Genomic DNA, 24,886 nt, shown 5'->3' on the forward strand with positions numbered 1-24,886 from the left:
TATCTCCCCATGATATATTACGAAAATTGCCGGTGGATTTTAGCCGGCATCTTATCGGGAGTCAACATTTAATTCTTTATTTAAGTTTGTTTATGCGTAATCCTAGTTTCCAACAGTACAGTGTTAATATCGCCAGTCAAAAGATAGGAACTCTTCAGAAACTCCCTTTATGATAGTTGGACACCGGTCCTGTCACTATGGTAAGTTTAATTCCCTTTACTCCGTATACCCCATTTTGAAAGATACACGAACAAAAATGAATCAAACAAGTGAACTTAAGTGAAATTTTCAGAAAGTTTGCCGCCTTTTGTTATGGTTACCAAACGGTTCGTTTCCATAGTTACGATGTGTTGTGGCCACATATATAGATTAGTGCAGGACCAAAACAAATAGTTCGTCCGCGGTGCATTTATTCTGATCAAAATGACCCTATACTTTGATACTAAAGTGCAATTTCTTGATCTGGATGCTGTGAGTACTGTTGGCAAGTGGCATCCCTATCAACCAGTATTCGCGGTAGCATCTTTCAGCCAAGATCGCGGAGGTTCCGTGACCATTTTCGACGATACTGTAAGTTTCGCTATGCAATATATAGTTGCCAAGAGCGGTATTTAAAATTTTATCTTTACATTTAGGGCGAGCCCTTGCGAGATGTAACATTCCCTGTACATTCGGTTTCACAAGCCACTGCCCTTTGTTGGCATCCAGAAAAACGGCTTTTGGTGAGCGGCTGGGAGAATGGAGAAATCCATGCGTGGTACGAGGGAAATCGAGAATTTTCAGCCATACAAGGACCACATAAAGCACCCATCATTTTATTAGAATTCAGCGAAAAAGGCGGAAGAATGGTGACAGTCGATTCGGTAGGACTTTTAAATTTTCTGCCAAGAATCATAGAATGTTTTTGTTAAGTTCACAGAGTAATTTCCTATCTGTCTTTTTTATGTGGCCATTTGACTTGAACTAGGTTCTACTGAAGTTTACGCAAAAACGAATAAAGTTTACACACAGATATTAATTGCAAACTGATTGCTTTTTAAGGTTTTGTGTAAAACAAAACAGTATTGAAATCGGTTTATTGGCTGTTTGTCCCTTTATCTGTCCGCCCGTTATTCTGTCTAAGTGTCAGCCTCATCCGTTTTTTTAGAAATAGTTATTCCTATTGATACAAAATTTAGTGAAAAAGTGGGAGCTGGAAATTCCCTTGGATGCAGTCAGTTACATTGTTCTACGTTGAGTTAAAGGGGTTGTAGTATCCGCGGGTTAGCGGCATGAGCGGTATTTCATTCGCTTCTTTTCCAGATCAATCTGACAAGAGAGTGCATCCAATAACATGTAATACTCCCTCTTTTCGCGGATTTTTTACAGCTCTTTATTTTTAAATCATCCCCTAAACTCAGGAACCCAATTTCATTTGAACAATTCCAAATTTTCATTTTTAATAATTTCCAAATGGTACAAGCGAAAATTGACTGGGCCAATCCTTCTTTGACCCCCATAAACTTGTCAATATTACATATCATTGGAGGCAGGCAGGCAATTGATTGTTGCTGTAAAGAATTTGCATACCGCATAATACATACAGGACGACAGGGTGAAGTTGTTGTTTTCGCTGAGCCCGCGTAGATTTTTGAAGTTCAAGGCCGTGGTCGGGGAATTAGCATTAACTACATGTTTTTTTTTTTGCTGAAATAGTAGTTTGACCTGCCCAATTACCATATCCGTTAAAAAACCAATTCGAAACGCTCATTTATTAATTATAATGGTTTAAAAATTTAATTCTTACAAGGTGGAAAAGAAAACGTGGTGATTGGCTGATACTTCATGTCACGTCACGGAGCGAGCAATTTGAATCTTATCTACATACATAAAAGCACTAAGTTTAGTGTTTGTTATTTGTTACTTTTCAAGTAATCAACCAGAAAGTGGGAAATTGTTGCGTGAAAGGACAGTATTTGAAGGGACTAGGATCTATCTAGACTAGATCCAATTCGATTGTTGTGTTAACAATTATTATTTTCCGAGTTGTCACAATCTCGGCTGATGCCGGATTTTACCTAATACTAGCACTAAGTGCCAAGCATTTGGGTTCGGACGATCCTATCTACTTAAAAACTAAAGAGGCGCTGGTGGTAATGGCCGGTGGTAGGTCAATGGGAGAATCCATCGAGAACTCCCCGCAACATCGAGCACGTATGCAGAATGGTGTACTTCTGCATGGTTTGACCCAGACTATGCGAAAGTCCCAGGACATCAAGGGAAGCCGTGAAGGATTTAGCTACAATACCTCTAGCTGACAATATTATGGGAACTACAACCAGCCGCTGGAGATGCCAAATTTCTTTGATTCCTCGAGCCAGTTGTTCATAGTTCACCTTCTTCTCCACGTATTTCCGTTCGATGTTGCTATTATGTGGGATAGCAACATCATTCATATACGCGGAGCGACCCGTCTTGTCAACTAACAGTCGTCACGCTTGTTATGTGGAGTATGTCAAAACTTGCCGGTCCCAGTACATGCTGTAAGTAAAACTATCAAGAAAACCGGGCATGTTCCCGAGATCAACCCATGCTTGTATGCAAGGTTTTGATGGATAGCCTTACATACAGCATTATGCCTGGTGGTGACTTCACCCCACTCACAGGGTTGAAAGATCGATCCTTCAAGTTAAGTGGAGTCAGCCCACAATCTGTTTAGAGACAGCCGCATGCAAAGGACTCGCCTGCTATTTGCTGTAAAAATAAGCAGACAGCCAGTCGACTTGGCGATGATGTTGTGCCGTCACGTCAACCACGCCCCTACCTCCGACTCGCGTGGCAGGTTCATACGTACCACGGCAAACTGTGGATGATGCATTCGGAATTTGGACATAGTTGTCGGTATCCGCTTTTGGACGTTTTCCAAATAGGTCTTCGTGCACGGCAATATTCCGAATGCATAAGCCAGTAAGGGAATAGCGAATACATTCAAAACGCTTACTTTATTCTTCCCCGAGAGATACGATTTCAGCACCAGCTTTATACGTCACAGGAATTCGGACAGCAGAGCACCCTTCAGATCTCCAACTCGAGCATGGGTTCCTTGCAGAATTCCGAGGTACTTGTAGAAGTGTGTCTCGGTCATAGCTTCGATGTGGAGGTCACTAATGCTATGTCCGGCATGCGGCTCGTGATTACCTTTGCGGATGGCTTGGATTCGACAATTATCTAATCCAAACTCCATCCGAATATCACGGCTGAACATGTCTATTATTCACAACAGACTTCTAAGATGGTCGTCAGTTCCAGCATACAGCTTGATGTCATCTAAGTACATCAAGTGTGTCAGTTCGCACTTAGCATTTAGGCCATATTTAATTGCCAAACCATACCCTCTAGCATCATTCAGTAGCCATGAAAGGAGGTTCAGTGCCCTACAAAACCAAAGAGGACTCAACGAATCTCCCTGGAAGATACCCCTCCGTATACATGTGTGTACTCTGAGGTATTAGCAACCTCAGATGTACGCACTGATAAGGTGGTATGCCACCCTTCCATGACTGTCGCCAAAACTTTATTAGTTTGGGATCAATGTGATACAGATGTAGGATATCGATTAGCCAGGTATGAGGAACGCTATCGAAAGCCTTGGCATAATCGATATAGCAACTAAAGAGGTTTCTTTGGCCTCTAGTTGCTTGTCCTACAACTACCGAGTCAATAATGAGTTGCTCATTGCAACCCCTTGAACCAACTCGGCAGCCCTTCTGCTCCTCGGACAGAACATTGTTGGTCTCGAGGTGCGCATTGATCCTTCCACTAATAATGGACGTGATGAATTTGTAGAGGGTTGGTAAGTAAGTAATCTATCTTGTTTCTGCCGGGTCCTGCACCATGTCCATCTTAGAGATAAGGTAGGTAATCCCCGCTGTGAGGAAAGGTGGAAATTCCTCCGGCCGGCTCATGACTTCATTTATACTGCGTGCCAACCGACTGTATATGCTGGTAAATTTCTTATACCAGAAATTCTGTACCCGATCCAGACCTGGGCCCCTCCAGTTCTTCGAGCTGTTTATGGCCCTCTTCCTCTTCGGTAACATTCGCAGAATTCATGCCAGGTGTATTGGCATGGCGGGTGCTCCGCCGGTTCCTCGCGTATGTTGCATTCTGGACATGTCTGGAGTGACTTTCACCATACCGTCGTAACCGACTGCATATGACAGAAAGTTTCTGCTATAGTGTGTCCAGAATTTAAACTACGGGTGTCTCACTGGGGATGGCATAGTTCCGGTAAACCCTCTGCACTTTATTTTTCAGCCGTCTGCTGGCATTGCCAGTGCTGATCTGAATCAGTCTAGCAATGTCTTGCCTTAGTGAATCCCGCCGACGTTCCAGACGAATTTTCCATGGTGGATCTCTTTGGTAACTCAAACCAACAACACGAAAGCGAATCTTCTGACCGTGCAATCTGCTAGCCGCAACTGCACCATAAGACACAAGTGATTGTAGTTGTAGCAGCGACATGTGAGCACACAGCCGGGATGCAATCTCATCATTGATTTGAGATAGAATTCCCGGAGTTGCTGGAGATGCATAGAGCCTGGGAATACCTGGTCTATGCAAAGAATCCATATCCGAGAATTCTATACACACTCTCTGGAATTCGTCCCGAACCTCAGCGGAAACCTCAGCTGGACGGTGGAGAAGAGTGCTTCGGCGAGTACTGAAACTGTTACCTGCAGTGCAGCGTGGTGTTGTTGATGCCGCCGCCTCTCGAATAAAGCGGTACTGGTCTGCAACTCGCTGCACAGTCACGTGCGTGAATTGCGGGAAACGCTTGATCAATCTCTGGTGCAACAAGGGGCGGTAAGATGTTGTACTCGCCCCGCCGGTATTTCGTAGTAGGAGCGGATGGTGAAGAGGTTCATTTCTTCAGTCCACTTCATCCGTTGCCTACGCGAACCTGCTGAAGTGGTTGTCACAGACTGTGGCGAAACAGATGTAGCAGGCGGAGCAATGCTCCTGATGGTCGTGGCGCCTAGACGTCGAACTGCCTCACGACTAGCGGTTTCGACGCCGTGCTGTCCATTACGAGAGCCCGACCCAGTCACCAAGTCAGACCCTCCGGTTATCCGTACCGGACCTTAAATTCCTTCTTCTTCTCATATATGGATTTGGATTTTATATCTAGCTGCCAGGTGTGGGGATAGCTTCTTCAGTGAGTAATCTGCGAGACTGCAAAGTTGCTGCACTTTCGTACAACCATTCAGACTCAAGCTATCCATCCCTCCTCCTTCCACAACCGGGCTTGGGACCGGCTTCGGCTTAATTATAAGCAGTTGGTATCATAAATTTTTAATAAAAAAAAATTGCTTCATGTTAATCCCTTTACTTGACGGATTTTAGGATGAACCAAAGCAAAGTTTTAGCTAGTATATTCGGGGGATTTATCAGCGTTATTTTATACTTATCAATTAAATCAAAAGTTTCATATCACATTTTCAGGAGCTTGTGATTCTTCGATTTGCTTATGTACCATGAGACGCCGGTGATCATTTGAATATTTTTATCGAGCTCAATGTTTGAGATACTTTCTTGTACTCAGAGTTAAGCTCTACAAGTTCAGATGGGCTCCAAAATAGCTGGAATAATAGTTTACACTCTAGTCGCAGTTAGATCTTTTGCGAAATAGTGGAAAGTTCTCGATTTGAGATTTAGTCGCAATTTTCCAACTTCGATGTATTGTTTCCATGTCAGCCGTCAATCGAGATACTTGGGTAACAATAACTCGATACAAGGTAACGGCTTTGGGTTGAAATTTCAACCCTTAGCAAAATAATTATTTATTTGTAACTTGCTACATAATGAATAGAATAATGCGCACTTTCTAGTGAATGCCATCATCATTCGAAGAGTCACTTTCTTATCTAACAACATTATGAAAATCGAGTGAATATCTGTCCGTCTTTCACACACGATTTACTTCGGAACGGCTGGAGCTATCGTGATGAAATTTGTTCACAATCGGTGGTGTGTAAACCGCTACGCAGGCAATGAATTGCACCATTTGATGTGGGTTTAAGGGGGGGGGCTATTGCAGGCAGTTATTGCTAACTACTATTTTAACTATGGAGACCTGTGTTTGCTGTTTTCTTGTTTGGTTTGCCCTTGACGAGAAGCAGATGTTGGATCTCGTCAGGTGACTAAAGTCTTATCTATGTATGTTTTACTTCTTTGCTGTGAGCTGGAGTGCTTTGAGTTTTAACCCCATCGGTTTTAGTTTTGTTTTCAAATGAGTATTAAAAATTTCCGAAACTTTAGCCAATTCATTTTGTCGTTAACTTCTCAGCGCCCTCATTGGGTCGAAAAAAGATCGTAGCGCACCTCAGCAATCAGTAGTCCAAAATTTAAGATTTCGTGATACCGAAATCGATCCAGTTCATGAATCCAGATCAGGCAATCGATAGCGCCAAATTGCGAAGCCGATCACGACGAGCCGACCCCGCTTGTGACCGGGACAAAGGCTGAAGAAAAAGAAGATTAAAATCAGGTGTGACACACTGATTATATATACGCTACGAGGTTTGGCTTGATACGCTGGATGAGGATTTGGAAGCCTCGCGACTGCATCCAGATTGGACCGTTGATAGAATAAAATGGCGGAACTGATCATGACGAATTGATTTCGCTTGTGAACGGGACAAGGGCTAAAGAAAAAGAAGAGGAAGAAGGTACTTTCGAAGTTACCTCTCATAATTCACCCAGGATGAATGCATTTTTATATGGATTGTGGTACGTACATATGTACGTACGATTGTGGTACGTACGTATCACGCCACTGGTATTATCTAACATTTTTGTTTATCATAACTGCGAGGCGCTATTCATTGGCGTTGATTGTTCGGCGAGCATTTAGAACAATGGAAGGTAACATGGCAGATTACAATGCGAGGGATTTTCTTATTTCAGATATGATTGATCTCAGATACATAATTCTTTCAGTTCTCGGCATGTGGCTATCAATCACCATAACAATGCCTATTTCTTTGGGGTCGGTTGTCAAAAACCCTATTTTTATTCAGATTCAACCGGAAACCGTGATGTATGAAGCGATCATTTTTTTGACAAGTTTTCCGTAAGAAATTTGATCAGGCAAGGGTACCCCAATGGTACGACGTAGACAAATGTTGATGAACATTTGGAGCTTTCTAGTAACAGTGGGGATTACTTTCAATATGCTGATCTCATTAGCAACAGAAAAAATATTATCACGGATCAATCTCGACTTGATGTTGGTGTTGGAATAACTGTATTTACAGATTTGGGACAAAGCAGCAATTGTGGATTTAGCACTGTTAATGCTAAGTTCAGCAGAAACCACGCTTCTTGGATATACAAATTATCAACCTCTTCGGAGGATCGTAGTTTTTTTTGGCGTTTATCTTCAGTTCAAATATATTTGACTCCTTCTCGAAATCTAGCGCCATCTGGCCAAGGTCCATGACTCGCAGAAAGGGCAAGGGGATGTCATCAGTTAGTCAAGATATTTGAGGAAAGATGTCGCCGATCCATCGAAACCCACCACGTTTTCCGGACAGAGCAGCATGAAGAATGTCATCGATAATATGAAGCAATAATATCGGTGAAAAGATGTAACACTGGCGGACCTCGCTTTGGACCTGAGTCCAGCGTGAAACGAAAGGGCACGATTAGTACTTTTCGAGACGAATGCTATTAACATAGTATGCTGGTTCCAAGCCCAGGTAAAGGAGGAGTGGTTGAGGCAACGTACTATGCTGAGATCAGGGAAAGAGATAAATAGAGTATAGTTGGAGTTATTCTACTATGCTAAATCCTACCTGATCTCTCTTGGTGACAGGCCCCGCGACAGGTCCACCAAGAAAATGCATAGAATGTCGTTACAAACACGATGATCGGATTAAGTCACAGGCCTCGGAGAAATGCTAGGGCGTCCACCTCAGTCGACGCGGCAGGACGGGCCCCGGTCCTGTCGAGAAATGGGCAAGGGTTCTTGACGCATGGACGGCGTCAGGACGTAAGCAAGTTAGTCCGCACACAACGAACAAAACAAATACGTGTCTGCACGCTAAATGTTGGTACCCTAACTGGAAAGACGGAGGAACTCGCAAGAGCCCTTCGGAAAAGGTGCATTGACATCTGTGCTCTGCAAGAAACCCGATGGTCTGGTTCTAAAAGCTGCGATTTGATGATCGGCTGATGAAGCTCAACATTATATCAGCTGATCGCACTATTCACTTCTTCACCGCGTATGCACCACAGACAGGCCGACCTGATGCCGAGAAAGATGCCTTCTGGCAACTTCTCGATGAAAAGACTTGTCACGTGCCTGCTGACGATTACATAATCATTGCCGGCGACCTTAATGGTCATGTGGGTGAAAAGGCAGACGGTAACAGGTGCCATGGGGGAAAGGGGTTCGGAGCGCGCAACGAAGGTGGCGAGCGTATAATCGATTTTGCGGACACCCATGACCCAAACGATTGTCTCATCTTCCCACATTTTATAGTGGGAACAATAAAACGCAAATCGACTATATTCTCATAAGACGTCAACATTTTACCACTGTCACTGATTGCAAAGTCGTTCCCTATGAGACCATCGCACCTCAGCATCGGCCGTTGATTGCTGTCCTGCGAATTAAGCCACCCATAAAACGGCGCGAGGAACGCACTGGCCCGCCGCGCATTAAATGGTGGCGATTTGGTGAAAAGAACGAAGAAACGGTCTCACTCATACGAATGTGGAAGATACATGGAACCAAATGAAAGACACGATCCACAAAGCGGCCTCTGCAATCCTCGGGGTCACCAAGCCGGGTAAGCGGTACATCAACCGAGATACTTGGCTTTGGAATGATGATGTTGAAATGAAGGTCCGTGAAAAGAAACGCCTCTACCACAAATTTCTTGACGATAAAACGCCTGCTAATTGGCAAATTTATAAGAATGCCAACCGGGAAGCAAAGAAAGCGGTCGCTGTCACCCGAGCGAACCATTTCAAAAATCTTTACGATAAACTAGACACTCGGGATGGCGAGAGAGATCTGTACCGACTTGCTAAAAGCCGTGATGAACGCACACAGGATATCGAACACTTCTGTTGTGTTAATGACAAGAACGGTACTTTGCTTACTGATCGTCGAGCCGCGAAGGATAGATGGCGAGAATACTTCGAGCAGATTTCAACTGAAGAATTTGCTCATCCTCCACTTCCACAATCATTGCCGACATTTGGAGCAGTTCCAGCAGTCAGCGCAACTGAAGTCGAGGAGGCAATAAAACAAATGAAATCGGGGAAAGCAACAGGACCTGACGACATCGCATCTGAGCTCTGGAAAGCAAAAAGCTGGGACCCGACACCGTGGCTCAGTGAATTCTTTAGAAAGAACACCATCTGACTGGCAAGAAAGTACCAGTGTTCCAATATGGAAAAAGAAAGGTAGCCCAGCAGAATGTTCAAATTACCGTCCGATCCGGTTACTTTCCCATACCATGAAAACTTTTGAACGCATTCTTGACAACCGTATTCGCGAAATCGTTAAAATAACCGTGAATCAAGCCGGATTTGTCAAGAACTGCGGAACTACTGACGCAATACACGCTGCGCGGTTACTCATGGAGAAACACCGTGAGAAGCATCCCCCTCTTTACATTGCCTTTCTGGATTTAGAGAAAGCGTTTGACCGTGTACCACACGAACTCATCTGGTATGCTTTACGACAACACTTCGTGCCAGAAGAACTCGTGCGCTGGGTTCAATTGCTCTACCACGATCCGAAAAGTAAAGTTCGAAGTATGGCGGGCGTATCAAAACCGCTTCGTGTCTCTGTTGGAGTTCATCAAGGAAGTGCCCTCTCACCACTCCTCTTTGTCGTTGATATGGACACCGTCACACGGGATATCCAACGTCCAGTGCCCTACACACTGCTTTATGCAGATGATGTTTTCCTAGCATCTGATAGTAAAAATGATCTCGAACAACTTATTCAAAAATGGAATGATCGCCTCATGCAACACGGTCTCAGATTGAATTTAAACAAAACTGAATTTTTGACAACCGATCCCCATGAAACAGGCACAATCACTGTCAGCGGCAGTGATCTGCCCAGATCTGGGCGATTTAAATACCTCGGGTCAACGCTATCAGCCAATGGAGAACTGCGTTATGAAATTGCTTCACGCATTAACGCAACCTGGATGAAGTGGCGTTCCACAACTGGTGTCCTTTGTGATCGACGTATCAACGAACGTCTCAAATCTAAAATTTACCGCAATGTTGTCCGTCCAGTCGCTCTATGGTTCTGAGTGTTGGCCGACCATAAAAGACAATGAACGGCGTCTCGCGGTAATGGAGACGAAGATGCTACGTTGGACTAGTGGCGTCACACGTTTAGATCACATCCGAAATGAGGATATCCGCGATCGTTATGGGGTTGCACCGATCGTGGAAAAGTTGCGAGAGAGGCGTCTTCGATGGTATGGTCACGCAATTCGTGCAAACGAGAATTCACTTGCAAAGATTGGTCTGAACATCGAAGTCGATGGTAAACGACCAAAAGGCAGACCTAAGCAACGGTGGCTTGATACGCTGGATGGGGATTTGAAAGCCTCGAGATTACACCCAGATCAGGCATTCGATAGAGCCAAATGGCGAAGCCGATCACGACGAGCCGACCCCGCTTGTGAACGGGACAAAGGCTGAAGAAAAAGAAAAAAGAAGAAGAAGAAGAGACGAATGCTAGCTTTGGCATTAGTTGCAAAGGGGAAGAGTGGAAAAGGGGCAATTTAAAGATTCGTCCTTAGAAAATATCCTATCGAAAAATTTGAAAAATATGATGGTGGTCCGGGCACTTTGTGTCTAGGCTTCTCTGCATATCTCCTCTAATAAATGTAATAATAAGTTCATCATTAATCATCGTAAAATTTGCCAGAAAAGGGGCAATACGGTTTAGGGTTTGTTACTTATTACTTTTGAAGTAATCAATCATTAATTGATAGACCAGTAGCTTATTCCAAACTAGCTAGCTAGTAGCTTTGTACTAATGAAGGGAGTAAGTTGCTCCCGAAATATATATACATAATAAAATAAAATTGTAGTTTGGAGTAAGCTACTGGTCTATAAATTTTAGACTTAACTACAAACAGAAGGCAATATCTAACATTTTAGTAATCAATCAGTTTCTAACAGATAAGTGGGAATTGGTCCACCTTGCCTTACGGTTCGGCAGCAATGGTAAAAGCTGTATAAAAACTTCTGGGAAGTACAACATCCCCGAAGCAAAAGGTGTCAACACGAAAATGTTAGTGTGTTGTTTATCACATATTAATTTTGCTGACTAATCGTTTTGTAATGTAAACCAATATCTACCGTTTGCTTCAAACATATTTTCCATTTTACACATGCGACAAATTCAATTAATGTTAATCTTCGACATATTGCTACATAATTGATTTGCCGGTTCCAACTTAAAAATTATAGATTCAATGCAAGGGGAGAGTGCAGTTAATGTGCAAGGGCAATGTTTACACGGTGTTGGCAAAAATAACGCTAGAACACAAGGTGCAAAAAAGCTCCAATCACAATAGGCTGTACGGCTATGGAAAGTTCGCCAAAATATCGGATATCGGTCGAATATTCGGCGGGATATTTTATCTTCTTACTTTATTTGTATTAGCCTCAATAATATTCCGCAAAGCGCTTTCTAAAATACGCACCCTTGGCAATTTTGCAGCTGTAGGTCGCATTTTCCCAAGGCTAGCCGTTCTGAGGTTTTGGAAGTGGGATCTATTCAGAACTGCAGATAATTCCCAGGATTTTCTTTCAATTGAAATATTAACAAGTTGGAATACCAGAAGCTCGCGCTTCGGGTATAAAGGCTTTATCTTCATATTATGCAAGAAACTTCTACACACATATAGCTACAAATCCATATTTCTTCATATTTTTCCAAACAGACATAGGTATTATAGATATTATCCTCACCTTAAACAAACGAACTGCCTATTACCGAATACTGTACATATATGCACGTATATATATTCCCGATTTACTTCTTGCGCAAAAGCATACATATATACATATAGAGTACGAATATTGAATACCGCTGGTTTAATGTACAAATATACCTATCTGAATTAGACACTACTCCCAAACTTCATTAGCACGTATATATACCTACATACGCATATATCTCTGTCTGGAGTAGTTGATATTGATATACAAATGACTAAAAAACTAAAACAAATTATTTCTTTGCGACCCCATTCATATGAGCTCACTTTGTTGTGGTATTGACGAATTTATATGTGATAATGACGTCATACACGTTGTAGAATGCACGAGATTCACCAAAAGTGGCAAAGTTTCACCCTCTATAATTTTGTTAATAATAATTGAATTTTCTTCAAACTTGACCAAACTGTGCCTTATGTTCTCTCCCTTACACCAATCCCAAATTTTGTACTTCTAGGATGAACTTAAGGGGGCGCCGGGTAAATTTATAAAATATGGAAATATACTATTAATTTTATTGTGCAGATATCGGAACTGGATGTATTTTAAGACCTAGATTTGGAGATGCATCACTGCGAATTCAGTTTTAAGATTTTTTGATTGGAAAGGTTCTGAGATCTGCTTAATACATTTTGGGCCCTCACTCCTCTATATTTCACTCAATATCCGAAACATTTTCACAAAGTACTAATCGCGCCCGTGACCATATTCTGTGAAAAAAGTTCTACACCCACCTTTACATGTATGGCGCCCCCTCAAACTCAACATGAAATAGCGCCACTGGCTATATGTAAAGGGATTCGCAGACCACACCTTCTAACCGAATTTCCTGACAATTGGTTTAGCCGTTTTCGAGTAAATCGGGTGTGACAGACAGACAGACATTGAATCGATTTTAAACATAAGACTTTAAAAATGAAAAATGGTGACACAAAATTCCAACGCAGTCGTATATTAGCAATTAGATTGGAGTTTAAATTTAATAAATAAAAATTAACTCACATTGAAATGATCCTCACAACAATATAAACCTGACTGCAAAGAAATTGGATTTAGTTAGGCGACGGCGATCCACTTCTTCAGAATATTTTCTTTCGGAGCAGCTAAAAAACAGCTAAAGGCACGAAACAGTATTTTACGAAACCTTAGTCGTCTTCGTCCCACTTTTAATTTTTGAACTTTGAGTGTTAAACCCAAAAAGAGGAGTCCATGGACCATAAAGAGTGGAAGTAAGTCACTCTCCGTATGGTCCGGTCCGACATCAAGTAGATGCGGACTTAGGACTCCTCAATTCCTAAATAAAAATTATCTAGCTTCGGCCAAGCTTTGGACCAAATTGTGGGTGGATTTACGTTGGATATAATTCGCACCCTTGTCGTGTTTTGCGAATTAGAAAAGGGAACGTATAGCACCTGGCGAGCCACTTCGGTCACGTTGGGGGCAGAAATGAGGGAGCGTCTGATGAGTTGCGTCTATCCTACGAAATCGTAGCCGTTTTCGTCCTTCTTTTGGGTATTTCACCGCCCTTCTAGAAATTTCACGCGCGAAATTAATTTCGACACTTTTATATTTTAATTAGCGACTGCCGGTTGCGAGTCTACTGAGGTTTCTTGATGCGACTTGTGACGTCGCACATAATGACGAGGGCATTCCAGTGCGTTTGAATTTGGCTGAAATTTAAAATACTAATAATCTAAAAACAAGTTGGGATATCAGAAGCTGGGCGCTTCGGTAAAAGGTTTTGTGTTCATCTTATGTGAGGAACTCTCTATGCACGGTTTTCAAATCGTACTTAGCTAAACATGTAACATTTTCCTCCACTAATTATATACATATCAAAGACATCAATACTGAATTCATTCTAAATAAACAAACGTTGCGCATTTAAATGGATCTAACGCATTTTGACGCATTTTTACTCTATGCGCATCTAATTGAACACTACCCGCATAGGACATAAATATATATACACATACCTGTCTTTAGTAATTGATACTGATATTCAAATAAGTAAAAAAAGCTAAAAAAAGAAAGAAAAACAAAAGTGTTTCCATGGACCCTGCCGTTCAGATAAGCTCATTTTATATGATGATGACGTCGTGCACGTCTTAGGGTGTAATAAATTTACGTGAAATGCAAAACTTTGAACGTCCATAACTTTGTTAATAATAGCTGTATTTCGTTTAATCTCCAAAGGTACGCCTTATATATTATATGTTATACCAATGCCGAATCTTGTACTTCAAGGATGAAATTACGGGGGTAAGGTAAATTTCTAAAATATAGTAATATGCCATTATTTACTTTATTTGACGACATATCGGAATGAGATGTATTTTGAGGTCTAGATTTCGTATTGTGAATTTTTCCAGATTTTTCCCCTCGATAGATTTTGAAAACGAGACCTGTTTCACTTTTTGGGACGCACATTTTGAGCCCTCACTCACCTGTATTTCACCCAATATTAGAAATAAGATCAGTTTCGAAAAGTACTAATCGAACCCTTTCATGTTCATATTCTGTAAAAAAATATTTTACACCTCCACAAAATGGCGCCACTGGCTGCATGTAAAGGAATACACAGATCACACCTTATTACTAAATTTTGTGACAAATAGTTCAGACGTTTTCGAGTAACACGGCTGTGACAGACAGATGGACAGACAGACATTGAATCGATTTTAACAAGGTTTTGGGGGAGTCTATTGTCTATTGTCGCACTCAAGTTGGGTGCTCTTTTTCAGAAACTTGATGAGTAGAAGAAGGGGACCTACTCATATTTCCGTGAAAGTAGTTGCTCTGCAGGACCTGTGGGAGCCGCAATTAAAAGTTGTGAGGGGAGATCGTCAAGTCCGGCGAATTTATTCCATTCATTCATACCATTGCTATCTGCGAAATCTTTTGCACCCTTGACTAATGATAAATTGGCTTTTAACACGATGTACACTATGCTGAACCTCCCGGGATTTTGCAAGGAATCGGAGCTCGAGCGGGTCACACTTGCCGCCACCCGCAGTAATTAATCTAGAACACAACTCCTAAATCTATTGGTGATCGCAAAGTGATCAATCTGATTCCTCGTACGTTGCCCGTCAGTTGAAACCCAACTTGCCTTATGGTACGCATCGTGCTCGAATCGCGGAAGCTGCAAAAATCCTTAAACCTACCACCATTATCATTACGCAAGCCAAGACCACCCCTCCCCACGTTTCCGTACGTTTTGACGCGAACGCTTTGATGCCGCTGGTTTTGAAGCGGCACTTTCAGCTCAAATACGTTTCGATTCGGGAAGATTTCAAGCATATACAAGGTGTCTCGTTCATGATGGTAGAAATCCTAATGGTGGTACTATTTACCATATTTGTTTGAGGAAAATTCGTTCAGGGAATGGGTACTCTATCATTTACCCTTACAGAGTTACAGGTTTTTCGAGGATAGTGTCAAAAAGCTTGAACTTCCCAAAAAATCACAATTTCCCACTCCCTCAATCATTTAATCCCTGATTTGATACTACATAAAATGTTTTATAAATTGATATTTTTTCGATTGTAAAGGTCATCATCACTTCGAAGATATGACTGTTGGGAAATCGTAACGTTATTGTTTTAGTTTCCAACTGACATGTAAAAATGATAGGTTTAATTATGGAAAATTGACGAATATTACACATTAAATGGATTAAACGAAGAATGGAATCCGAAAAAGCAGAACTACCATATTTGAGAATTTATTTAGAATTATTTACACTGCTATCGGAGGCAGATGTTGAGTTGAATTTTTAATTATCTACAATATGTAGAGCTGACAGTGCCAGTTAAGGGGCTAGACTTATTGGCCATTTTTTCTGGAACTAGTACATTTTTTGTTTCATCGATTTTTACGTTCTTTTATTAGTTTTTGAATTCATTGCTTTTAACAGGATTTCTTAATTTTTCCACACCCATGTATACTATCTATATGCTTGTATATACAGCGGCTAATGTTAGGTTGGTGAAAAGGTTGGCAGCATAATTGAAAACTGCAATTAACATCATTCTTGTGTCGGAATTTAGTCCAGTCATTAAAGCTTTCAACCTCCGAGTTCTTCAGTCAAGACCAATTCACATGGAATAGCCCCGATGCCCAGATGTTTTTTTAACAGTTTTTCGCAAATAACTCGAAAACCATACATTTCATGTAGAAATTATATTAAGCAGAAACAAGGCTCTCTATATCCACTATGTCCACCCCCTCTCCGGGGGGAAGCGCGCATCGGCGCCATATAACATTTGTTTCTTACGCGACGGGTAGAGACCCCCAACTCAAATATTATGTTAATCGATCTTGACTGAAAGAATTCGAAGGTCGCACCTAATTTTCGGTTTCAATGACTGGATCTATCTGTTTAGAAAAAATGTGATAGCTCTTTATTGGGATTGAAAATTGTGTTTGTTTTCCCCCAAAAGCCTGTATTGTATTCATTAGTAATGATAAATTCAGTAAAAGATATGAACCTGTTTTTATATCGTCTTAGTTGATAACATTTAATCAACTACAACTGCTTCAGTTGAGCTAAGTTATCCTATGATTTTCTTTTTTAGCTTGGCATGTTAACAGGGTGGCGTTGCGATGGACAGTACCAATTCCTCACTATGTTTTCTCAGGACCTTCGTGATACACTTTTGCATATAACATTTAGAAAAACGGTTGTGAGTCCTGTGAGCACAGAACTCTCAAATCTCGCAAAAGCTGCCGTGGCGGGAGATGAACACGCTTTAGATACATTAACAGCTTGGCGACCCCGGACAGCTGCTCGAAATCTTTCGCATGCCGGCGTCAAGGATAATCATTGCTTTTACGCGGGGACACAATCGGGCGTTATGTACTACATGAACCAAAGTGGAACGTGTACAGAAGTTTTGAAAAATAATTCGGTACCTGTGACGCAGATATTATGGCATCCGAAGAGGTAAATTTTCCTATGTCCTTTTTCACAAATGTTTTGTTATTGCATCCTGTATTGCAGAGAAGCGATTGTGGCTCTGATGGAGGACATGACTGTGGGACACTATTTGGTTGAGTCAACTGGCGCGCTCACTGAACTGGATCGAGTTAAACTAAGCGGAAGGATACCAGGAAATAACGGTGCCATATCGTGGGCTGGGACATCTTTAGCTATTATAACAGGTTGGCTGATTAATTGAATAACGAAAACATTGTGCCAAAACATGAATAATTTAACATGCACGTAGAGTAAGGTTTAGAATAAAACTTTAAAGTAACTATCTTTTCTATGGTATGTGGTTGAATTGTGTAAATGTTTACGTACAAATGTTTATCATTTCTTGTGTGCAATGTTGGCGACAATAGCTATATATTTTCTGTTACCAGTTAGAATTATAAGGTAATCACGTTTGTTTCTTGTCCCTTAACTTCACATTGTTAATTTAGTTTGATTATCACTAGGCTTAGGATTTCAGTCGTTATGCCCAAAGAATCGCACTTGGTCCAAATTTCTCTTTCTTTTCTCTGTTTTCCAATTTCAAGTATTTTTAATATAAAGGTCTGATAAAAATTCGGTAGACATATACTCATATAGGGTATGATAAATGTTCTGGGATACGGTTTTTGGGCATATTTTTTTTCATAAATTGATGAAATGAAAAAAAAAAACCGCATAAGTTGAAAGAGCAGAGAATTCTTTTGTAACTTAATATAATAAATGCTGAAATAAAAGGCATATTTACATTTAGGCAGGCTATGTTTTCGGAAGTTAATAATGATGACCGCCATTGTTTTAGGGCATAATTTTGTCCCAAGCCTTTAGTAGAGGTGTTTTGACCGATTCGATTGGTATGTAAAATTTGTACACTTTCATCATCATCATTAACGGCGCAACAACCGGTATCCGGTCAAGGCCTGCCTTAATAAGGAACACCAGACATCCCCCCCCAATTCGATATCCCTCAAAGCTGTCTGGCGTCCTGACCTACGCCATCGCTCCATCTTAGGCAGGGTCTGCCTCGTCTTCTTTTTCTTTTTCTACCATAGATATTGCCCTTATAGACTTTCCGGGTGGGATCATCCTCATCCATACGGATTAAGTGACTCGCCCACCGTAACCTATTGAGCCGGATTTTATCCACAACCGGGCGGTCATGGTATCGCTCATAGATTTCGTCATTATGTGGCTTACGGAATCGTCCATACTCATGTAGGGGGCCAAAAATTCTTCGGAGGATTCTTCTCTCGAAAGCGGCCAAGAGTTCGCAATTTTTCTTGCTAAGAACTCAAGTTTCCGAGGAATACATGAGGAATAGCAAGATCATAGTCTTGTACAGTAAGAGTTTTGACCCTATGGTGAGACATTTCGAGCGGAACAGTCTTTGTAAGCTGAAATAGGCTCTGTTGGCTGAAAACAACCGTGCGCGGATTTCATCATCGTAGCTGTTATCGGTTGTGATTTTCGACCCTAGATAGGAGAAATTGTCAACAGTCTCAAAGTTGTATTCTCCTATCCTTATTCTTCTTCGTGTTTGACCAGTGCGGTTTGATGTTGTTGGTTGATTCGTCTTCGGTGCTGACGTTGCCACCATATATTTTGTCTTGCCTTCATTGATGTGCAGTCCAAGATCTCGGGCTGCCTGCTGGATCTGGATGAAGCCAGTTTGTACGTCTCGGGTGGTTCTTCCCATGATGTCGATATCGTCAGCATAGGCCAGTAGTTAGGTCGATTTGAAGAGGATCGTACCTCTTGCATTTACCTCAGCATCACGGATCACTTTCTCGAGGGCCAGGTTAAAGAGGACGCATGATAGGGCATTCCCTTGTCATAGATCGTTGTTGATGTCGAATGGTCTTGAGAGTGATCCTGCTGCTTTTATCCTGCCTCGCACATTGGTCAGGGTCAGCCTAGTCAGTCTTATTAATTTTGTCGGGATACCGAATTCTCTCATGGCCGTGTGCAGTTTTACCCTGGCTATGCTATCATAGGCGGCTTTAAAGTCGATGAATAGATGGTGCAACTATTGTCCATAGTCCGACAGTTTTTCCATCGCTTGCCGCAGAGAGAAAATCTGATCTGTGCTGATTTGCCTGGAATGAAGCCTCGTTGGTATGGGCCAATGATGTTCTGGGCGTATGGGGCTATCCGGCCTAGCACGATAGTGGAGAATATCTTATAGATGGTACTCAGCAACGTGATACCTCTATAATTGCTGCATTGTGTGATATCTCCCTTTTTATGTATGAGACAGATAATGCCTCGCTGCCAATCGTCAGGCATTGATTCGCTGTCCCATACCTTGAGCACAAGTTGATGAACCACTTGGTGTAACTAGTCGTCTCCATATTTAACCAATTCGCCTGTAATTCCATCGGCTCCTGGCGACTTATGATTTTTTAGCCGATGAATTACACGGACTGTTTCTCCTAAACTTGGTGGCGGCAGTATTTGTCCGTCGTCTTCAGTTGGTGGGACCTCCAACTCGCCGATGTTCTGGTTGCATCGAGGTGTATAGGGCTTCATCCTGCTGGCTTGTTGGTAAAACTTCCGCGCCTGGTGCGGTTGCTCCCTGTACTTTTCTAGTTCGCAGACTTCTTGGTTCTCCCAGGCTTCCTTTTTGCGTCTGTGAAGTCGCTTCTCCACTCGACGGAGTTCGTGATAAGTCTCTTCGCGTGCCCGCGTTCTTTGAGAATACAACATTACTCGGTATGTGGCATTCTTCCGTTCCGTTGTTAGCTTACATTAATCGTCAAACCAGCCGTTCCGACTCCTTGTGCGGCTGGGGCCAAGTATGTTTGTGGCAGTATCCATGATAACGTTCTTCATATACGCAAAGAGGGTTGCAAGATTTTTTTCACCGAATATTTTCATGTGAAATAGCCCAATTAGTAATTTTCGAGGCAGATATTAATTTTGGAATTGGTTGCAGAGTGGAGGAGTGCGGGGGTCCGGAGAGGATCTGTTACTTACAGGACCCGTTATTGTAAACTGCCAAACAACAAAATCTGAAAAAAATCATGGGGGTCCATACACATGGTAGCTAGGCCTCAAAATACCCTCCGTTAAGATATCTGATCAAATAAAGTAATAATAGTTTATTATTATACAGGGTGCGGCAGCATAACTTCCTTTTTTCAAAACTCAATAAAAACTATTGTATGCATCGGAAAATATTTATTTATTTTTTATAATGTAGGTACATGTCTAAAGTTTTTATTTACATTGTTTTGAAGATCAAATCTGTTAGGTGATGTCCCTCATTCTCCATACATTGCGTAAACCGATTTCTGGCGTTTGTCATGACTCTTGTTAGCATAGTAGGTGATATGTTGGCAATTTCTTCTTGGATGTTGGTCTTCAAATCTTGTAGGGTTCTTGGACGGTTCACATAAACACGGGATTTCAACAAACCCCATAGAAAAAAATCACAAGGGGACAGATCGGGAGAGCGTGCCGGCCATTCCAAATCGCCTCTAATTGAGATAAGGCGCTCTGGAAAGTGTTCCCTCAAAACAGCCATCGATGCACTTGAAGTGTGTGCACCGTCTTGTTGGAACCAAGTGTCGCCCAAATCCAAATTTTCTAGCCGTAGGAAAAGAAAATTCTGTAGCATGTTTACATACCGGTCCGAATTCACTGTCACTGTAACCTGATTTTCCTCAAAAAACCAGGGACCAATAATTCCAGCTGAGGAAATTGCACACCACACTGTGACTTTGGGTGAATGCAAAGGCTTTTGATGCAATTCTCGAGGGTTGGTGTCAGCCCAGTAGTGCATATTTTGTTTGTTAACCGACCCACACAAATGAAAATGGGCTTCATCGCTAAAAAAAAAACAATAGCACCCTCGGCAACGACATCAAGAAGAAACTCACACGCGTTCATCCGAGAATTGAAGTCACGTTCTGAAAGTTCCTGCACTATCACCATCTTATAGGGATGAAAATGAAGATCACCACGAAGAACTCTTCTCACAGAACGATCGGATAGTCCAAGGGCAGATGCGTGTTTGCGCGCAGAACGCCGTGGCGATCGCAACATTGACGCTCTCATTGCTTCAATGTTCTCAGGTGATCTAACGGGCCGAGAGACTCCAGTTCTTCCTTTTGTCGCATTTGCAGTTTGTCTGAATGTAGTGACCCCCCCCCGGGAGCCAACGGGGCTAAATTAAAGCGATTCCGAAATGCAGGCTGTGTTGTAATAACCGAACATCCGCTTGAAAAGTAAACCTCAACGGCAAAGGCAGGCTCCTCACTATTCCAACGCATGATGGCGACTGAACCATGTCGGGACAAAACTTTACAGTATCCCCTCTTGAACGAGATCACTAGCGCTTCGCTATGACATCAACTAACTGAGTGGCGCGCATTTTACAAAAGGAAGTTATGCTGCCGCACCCTATATTTTGAAGATTTACTGAAAACTGCCATTAAGTTCAATTTAGATCCGAAAATTGGGGTAAGATCGGAAAATGGGGTAAGGTAGGTTTAAATAAGAAGCATAATACTGGAAAATTTAGTCGAAAGCCTATTATTATTAACAAAATTATAGTAAGTCAAGATTGCTGCTTTACCATCAAATTATTACTCCCTAATAATATCAGGTATATTCGAGGTATATACTACATACAAGCGAAACCATCGTGTAGTCAAATATTCTTATATAAAAAGTCAACAAAACCTTTCGTACCTGAAACGCCGAGCTTCCGGTTTCCGATTTGTTTACTTCACAACGGTAATATAAAATCACTTTTACCTATTGACCTTCTGTAAACAGGAAAACATCTATGGAACAGAGGACAGTCGAGCTAAACAACATTTTGAAATAATTAAGACTTCCTCTTTTTAAGGTTTCGTGTAAAATTGTCTGTCCGCCACACACATTTTTCTCGGAGACTGTAGTAATGATTGACACTGAATTTGGTGGAAAGGTGGGAACTGTGAACGCTCATGCATACAGTGAGTTACATCCTTTCATGTGGAATTTAAGGGGGTCCCCATATAAGCAAAAGGGGAGTGTATATTTTTTTTCACCAAATATAGTCATGTGGGGTATCAAATGAAAGGTCTCGACTAGTACTTTGGAAATCTGGTCTTTATTTTGACATTTGTTGGAAACGCGGGGAGTTCGGGGAGTCGAAAGTGATAATTTATTTACCGGGGCCATTCTCAGAAATTGCCCAAACAAAAAATATGAAAAAAATCAAGAGCTTGCCACGATATGGTGGCTAGGCTCCAGAATACCTTCCATACCCATATCCCTTCAAATAAAGTTAATAATAGTATATTACTATCATTATTAGTAATTGGCTGCAGAAGTCCCCTTAAGTTCATCCTAGCGCTATGAAATTTTGCAGCAATGTAGACTATAATATAGAACTTGGTCCTTAGAAGCTTGGTAGAAATCGCGCTATTACTAACAAAGTTATAGTAGGTCAAACTTGTCACTTCTTTGGAAATTTAAGATTTTGAATGTCAATATCACCCGAAAGTGAATATTCTCACATAATATATGCGTATATTATGTGTTACGTACTAATGGAACAAAATCGCAATCAAATGTCCTTATGAAAGAAATATACAAAACCTTTCATACCTGAAGCGTCCAGCTTCCGATTTCTCGACTTGTTTCTATTTGCGAGTGATATTTATTATGGTTGCAAATGTCGATATTCTGAGAACCACTTGTTCCTTCACCACCGGTATTTGCAACCATAATAAATATCACTAGCGAATAGAAAAAGCAAGTCTTAATTATTTCAAATAATTTAATTATTAGTAACACTGCGAAATTGCACTTAGATAAACAACATTGTTGCATTGAAAGAGGTAAAAAATTTCATCAAAAATAAACATTAAATTTTTTGTTCAAAATGTTGGGAGTCCTGAGTCCGCATTCACTTGATGATGGACCGGATGAGGACTCAGGTCGTGTTGCGATTATATATATATATGGAGTGATTACCACCTGTCGCTACTTTCGGTCACGCTGCTCCCAGGGCAGAGGTGAGACAGTCTTGTCAGAGTTGCCTCTGCCCTGGACGAAACTTTCAGTCACTTTTTTGGAAACATTGAATATTTACACAAATTTATTTCAAGTATTTGAGACACAAAATTAGGAGAGTCAACTTTTGGAGGTCCACCAAAAACCTTTATTTACTATGGAAAAAATTATGCAAAAAAATAGTGTCTATTTAATAAAAAAAACAACAATAAAACTCGCTTAAAATAGATTTTATCTGGTCACGTTTGAAATTTTTGAGCGCCGGTAGCTACAAGTAGGGCGGGCATTTTCACTGAGACATTGAAATTTCTGGAGGGAGGGGTAGAGATTTTTTATTAGTTATCATTTCCGACGCTTGTAAAATCTTATTAGAAATTAAAAGCATAGCTTCTCCCTTGGAAGTAAACGTTATTTTCACAAATGATTGTTTATTTCTGGAGCTACTTCCTCACGTTTTCAGTGCTTAGCTCCTGAATCTGACAAGAGTACTAAGATTTTTATAGAAAATATTTAGATTATCATTTACCCTTAAATTATTATTCTATTATTTTAGAAGGCCACTCATTAATAAGTATTTTTGGCGATCATTCTAAGATTATAAATAATTTAACGTTTATATTTCTATTCATCGTATTGCAAACTCGTTCCTAATAAATTTTAATGAAATTATGATGGCATTCATTTTTGAAATATTTTGATTTTTAGGTGATTTCAGCGTCCGAATTTGGGATATCGATACCAGTGACAACTATTTACTGCGAATGGATTTACCAACAGCAGGTAAGACTACACAAACAAATTAACTTCATACAGGGTGCGGCAGCATAACTTCCTTTTTTCAAAACTCAATAAAAACTATTGTATGCATCGGAAAATATTTATTTATTTTTTATAATGTAGGTACATGTCTAAAGTTTTTATTTACATTGTTTTGAAGATCAAATCTGTTAGGTGATGTCCCTCATTCTCCATACATTGCGTAAACCGATTTCTGGCGTTTGTCATGACTCTTGTTAGCATAGCAGGTGTTATATTGGCAATTTCTTCTTAGATGTTGGTCTTCAAATCTTGTAGGGTTCTTGGACGGTTCACATAAACACGGGATTTCAACAAACCCCATAGAAAAAAATCACAAGGGGACAGATCGGGAGAGCGTGCCGACCATTCCAAATCGCCTTTAATTGAGATAAGGCGCTCTGGAAAGTCTTCCCTCAAAACAGCCATCGATGCTCTTGAAGTGCGTGCTGTTGCACCGTCTTGTTGGAACCAAGTGTCGCCCAAATCCAAATTTTCTAGCCTTCTGGGAAAAAAAATTCTGTAGCATGTTTACATACCGGTCCGAATTCACTGTCACTGTAACCTGATTTTCCTCAAAAAACCAGGGACCAATAATTCCAGCTGAGGAAATTGCACGCCACACTGTGACTTTGGGTGAATGCAAAGGCTTTTGATGCAATTCTCGAGGGTTGGTGTCAGCCCAGTAGTGCATATTTTGTTTGTTAACCGACCCACACAAATGAAAATGGGCTTCATCGCTAAAAAAAACAATAGCACCCTCGGGAACGACATCAAGAAGAAGCTCACACGCATTCATCCGAGAATTGAAGTCACGTTCTGAAAGTTCCTGCACTATCGCCATCTTATAGGGATGAAAATGAAGATCATCACGAAGAATTCTTCTCACAGAACGATCGGATAGTCCAAGGGCAGAAGCGTGTTTGCGCGCAGAACGCCGTGGCGATCGTAACATTGACGCTCCCACTGCTTCAATGTTCACAGGTGATCTAACGGGCCGAGAGACTCCAGTTCTTCCTTTTGTCGCACTTGCAGTTTGTCTGAATGTAGTGACCCATGTAGCAATTGATT

At 41.3% G+C, this 24,886-nt stretch overlaps 1 protein-coding gene across 1 annotated transcript in view; it reads left to right on the forward strand.

The window, feature by feature from the left end:
• Nucleotides 1-381: 381 nt before the first annotated feature.
• Nucleotides 382-24,886, forward strand: part of LOC119658359 (intraflagellar transport protein 140 homolog) — a 124,976-nt gene continuing 100,471 nt past the window's right edge. Inside the window, exons 1-5 of the mRNA XM_038065719.1 lie at nt 382-570; nt 636-863; nt 16,614-16,981; nt 17,039-17,199; nt 23,726-23,800. Coding sequence (XP_037921647.1) covers nt 424-570; nt 636-863; nt 16,614-16,981; nt 17,039-17,199; nt 23,726-23,800 — 979 coding nt within the window. The 5' untranslated portion in view covers nt 382-423. The remainder of the gene's footprint in view (nt 571-635; nt 864-16,613; nt 16,982-17,038; nt 17,200-23,725; nt 23,801-24,886) is intronic.

The sequence above is a fragment of the Hermetia illucens genome, chromosome 5 (genome assembly GCF_905115235.1).
Source record: "Hermetia illucens chromosome 5, iHerIll2.2.curated.20191125, whole genome shotgun sequence".
NCBI lineage: Eukaryota > Metazoa > Arthropoda > Insecta > Diptera > Stratiomyidae > Hermetia > Hermetia illucens.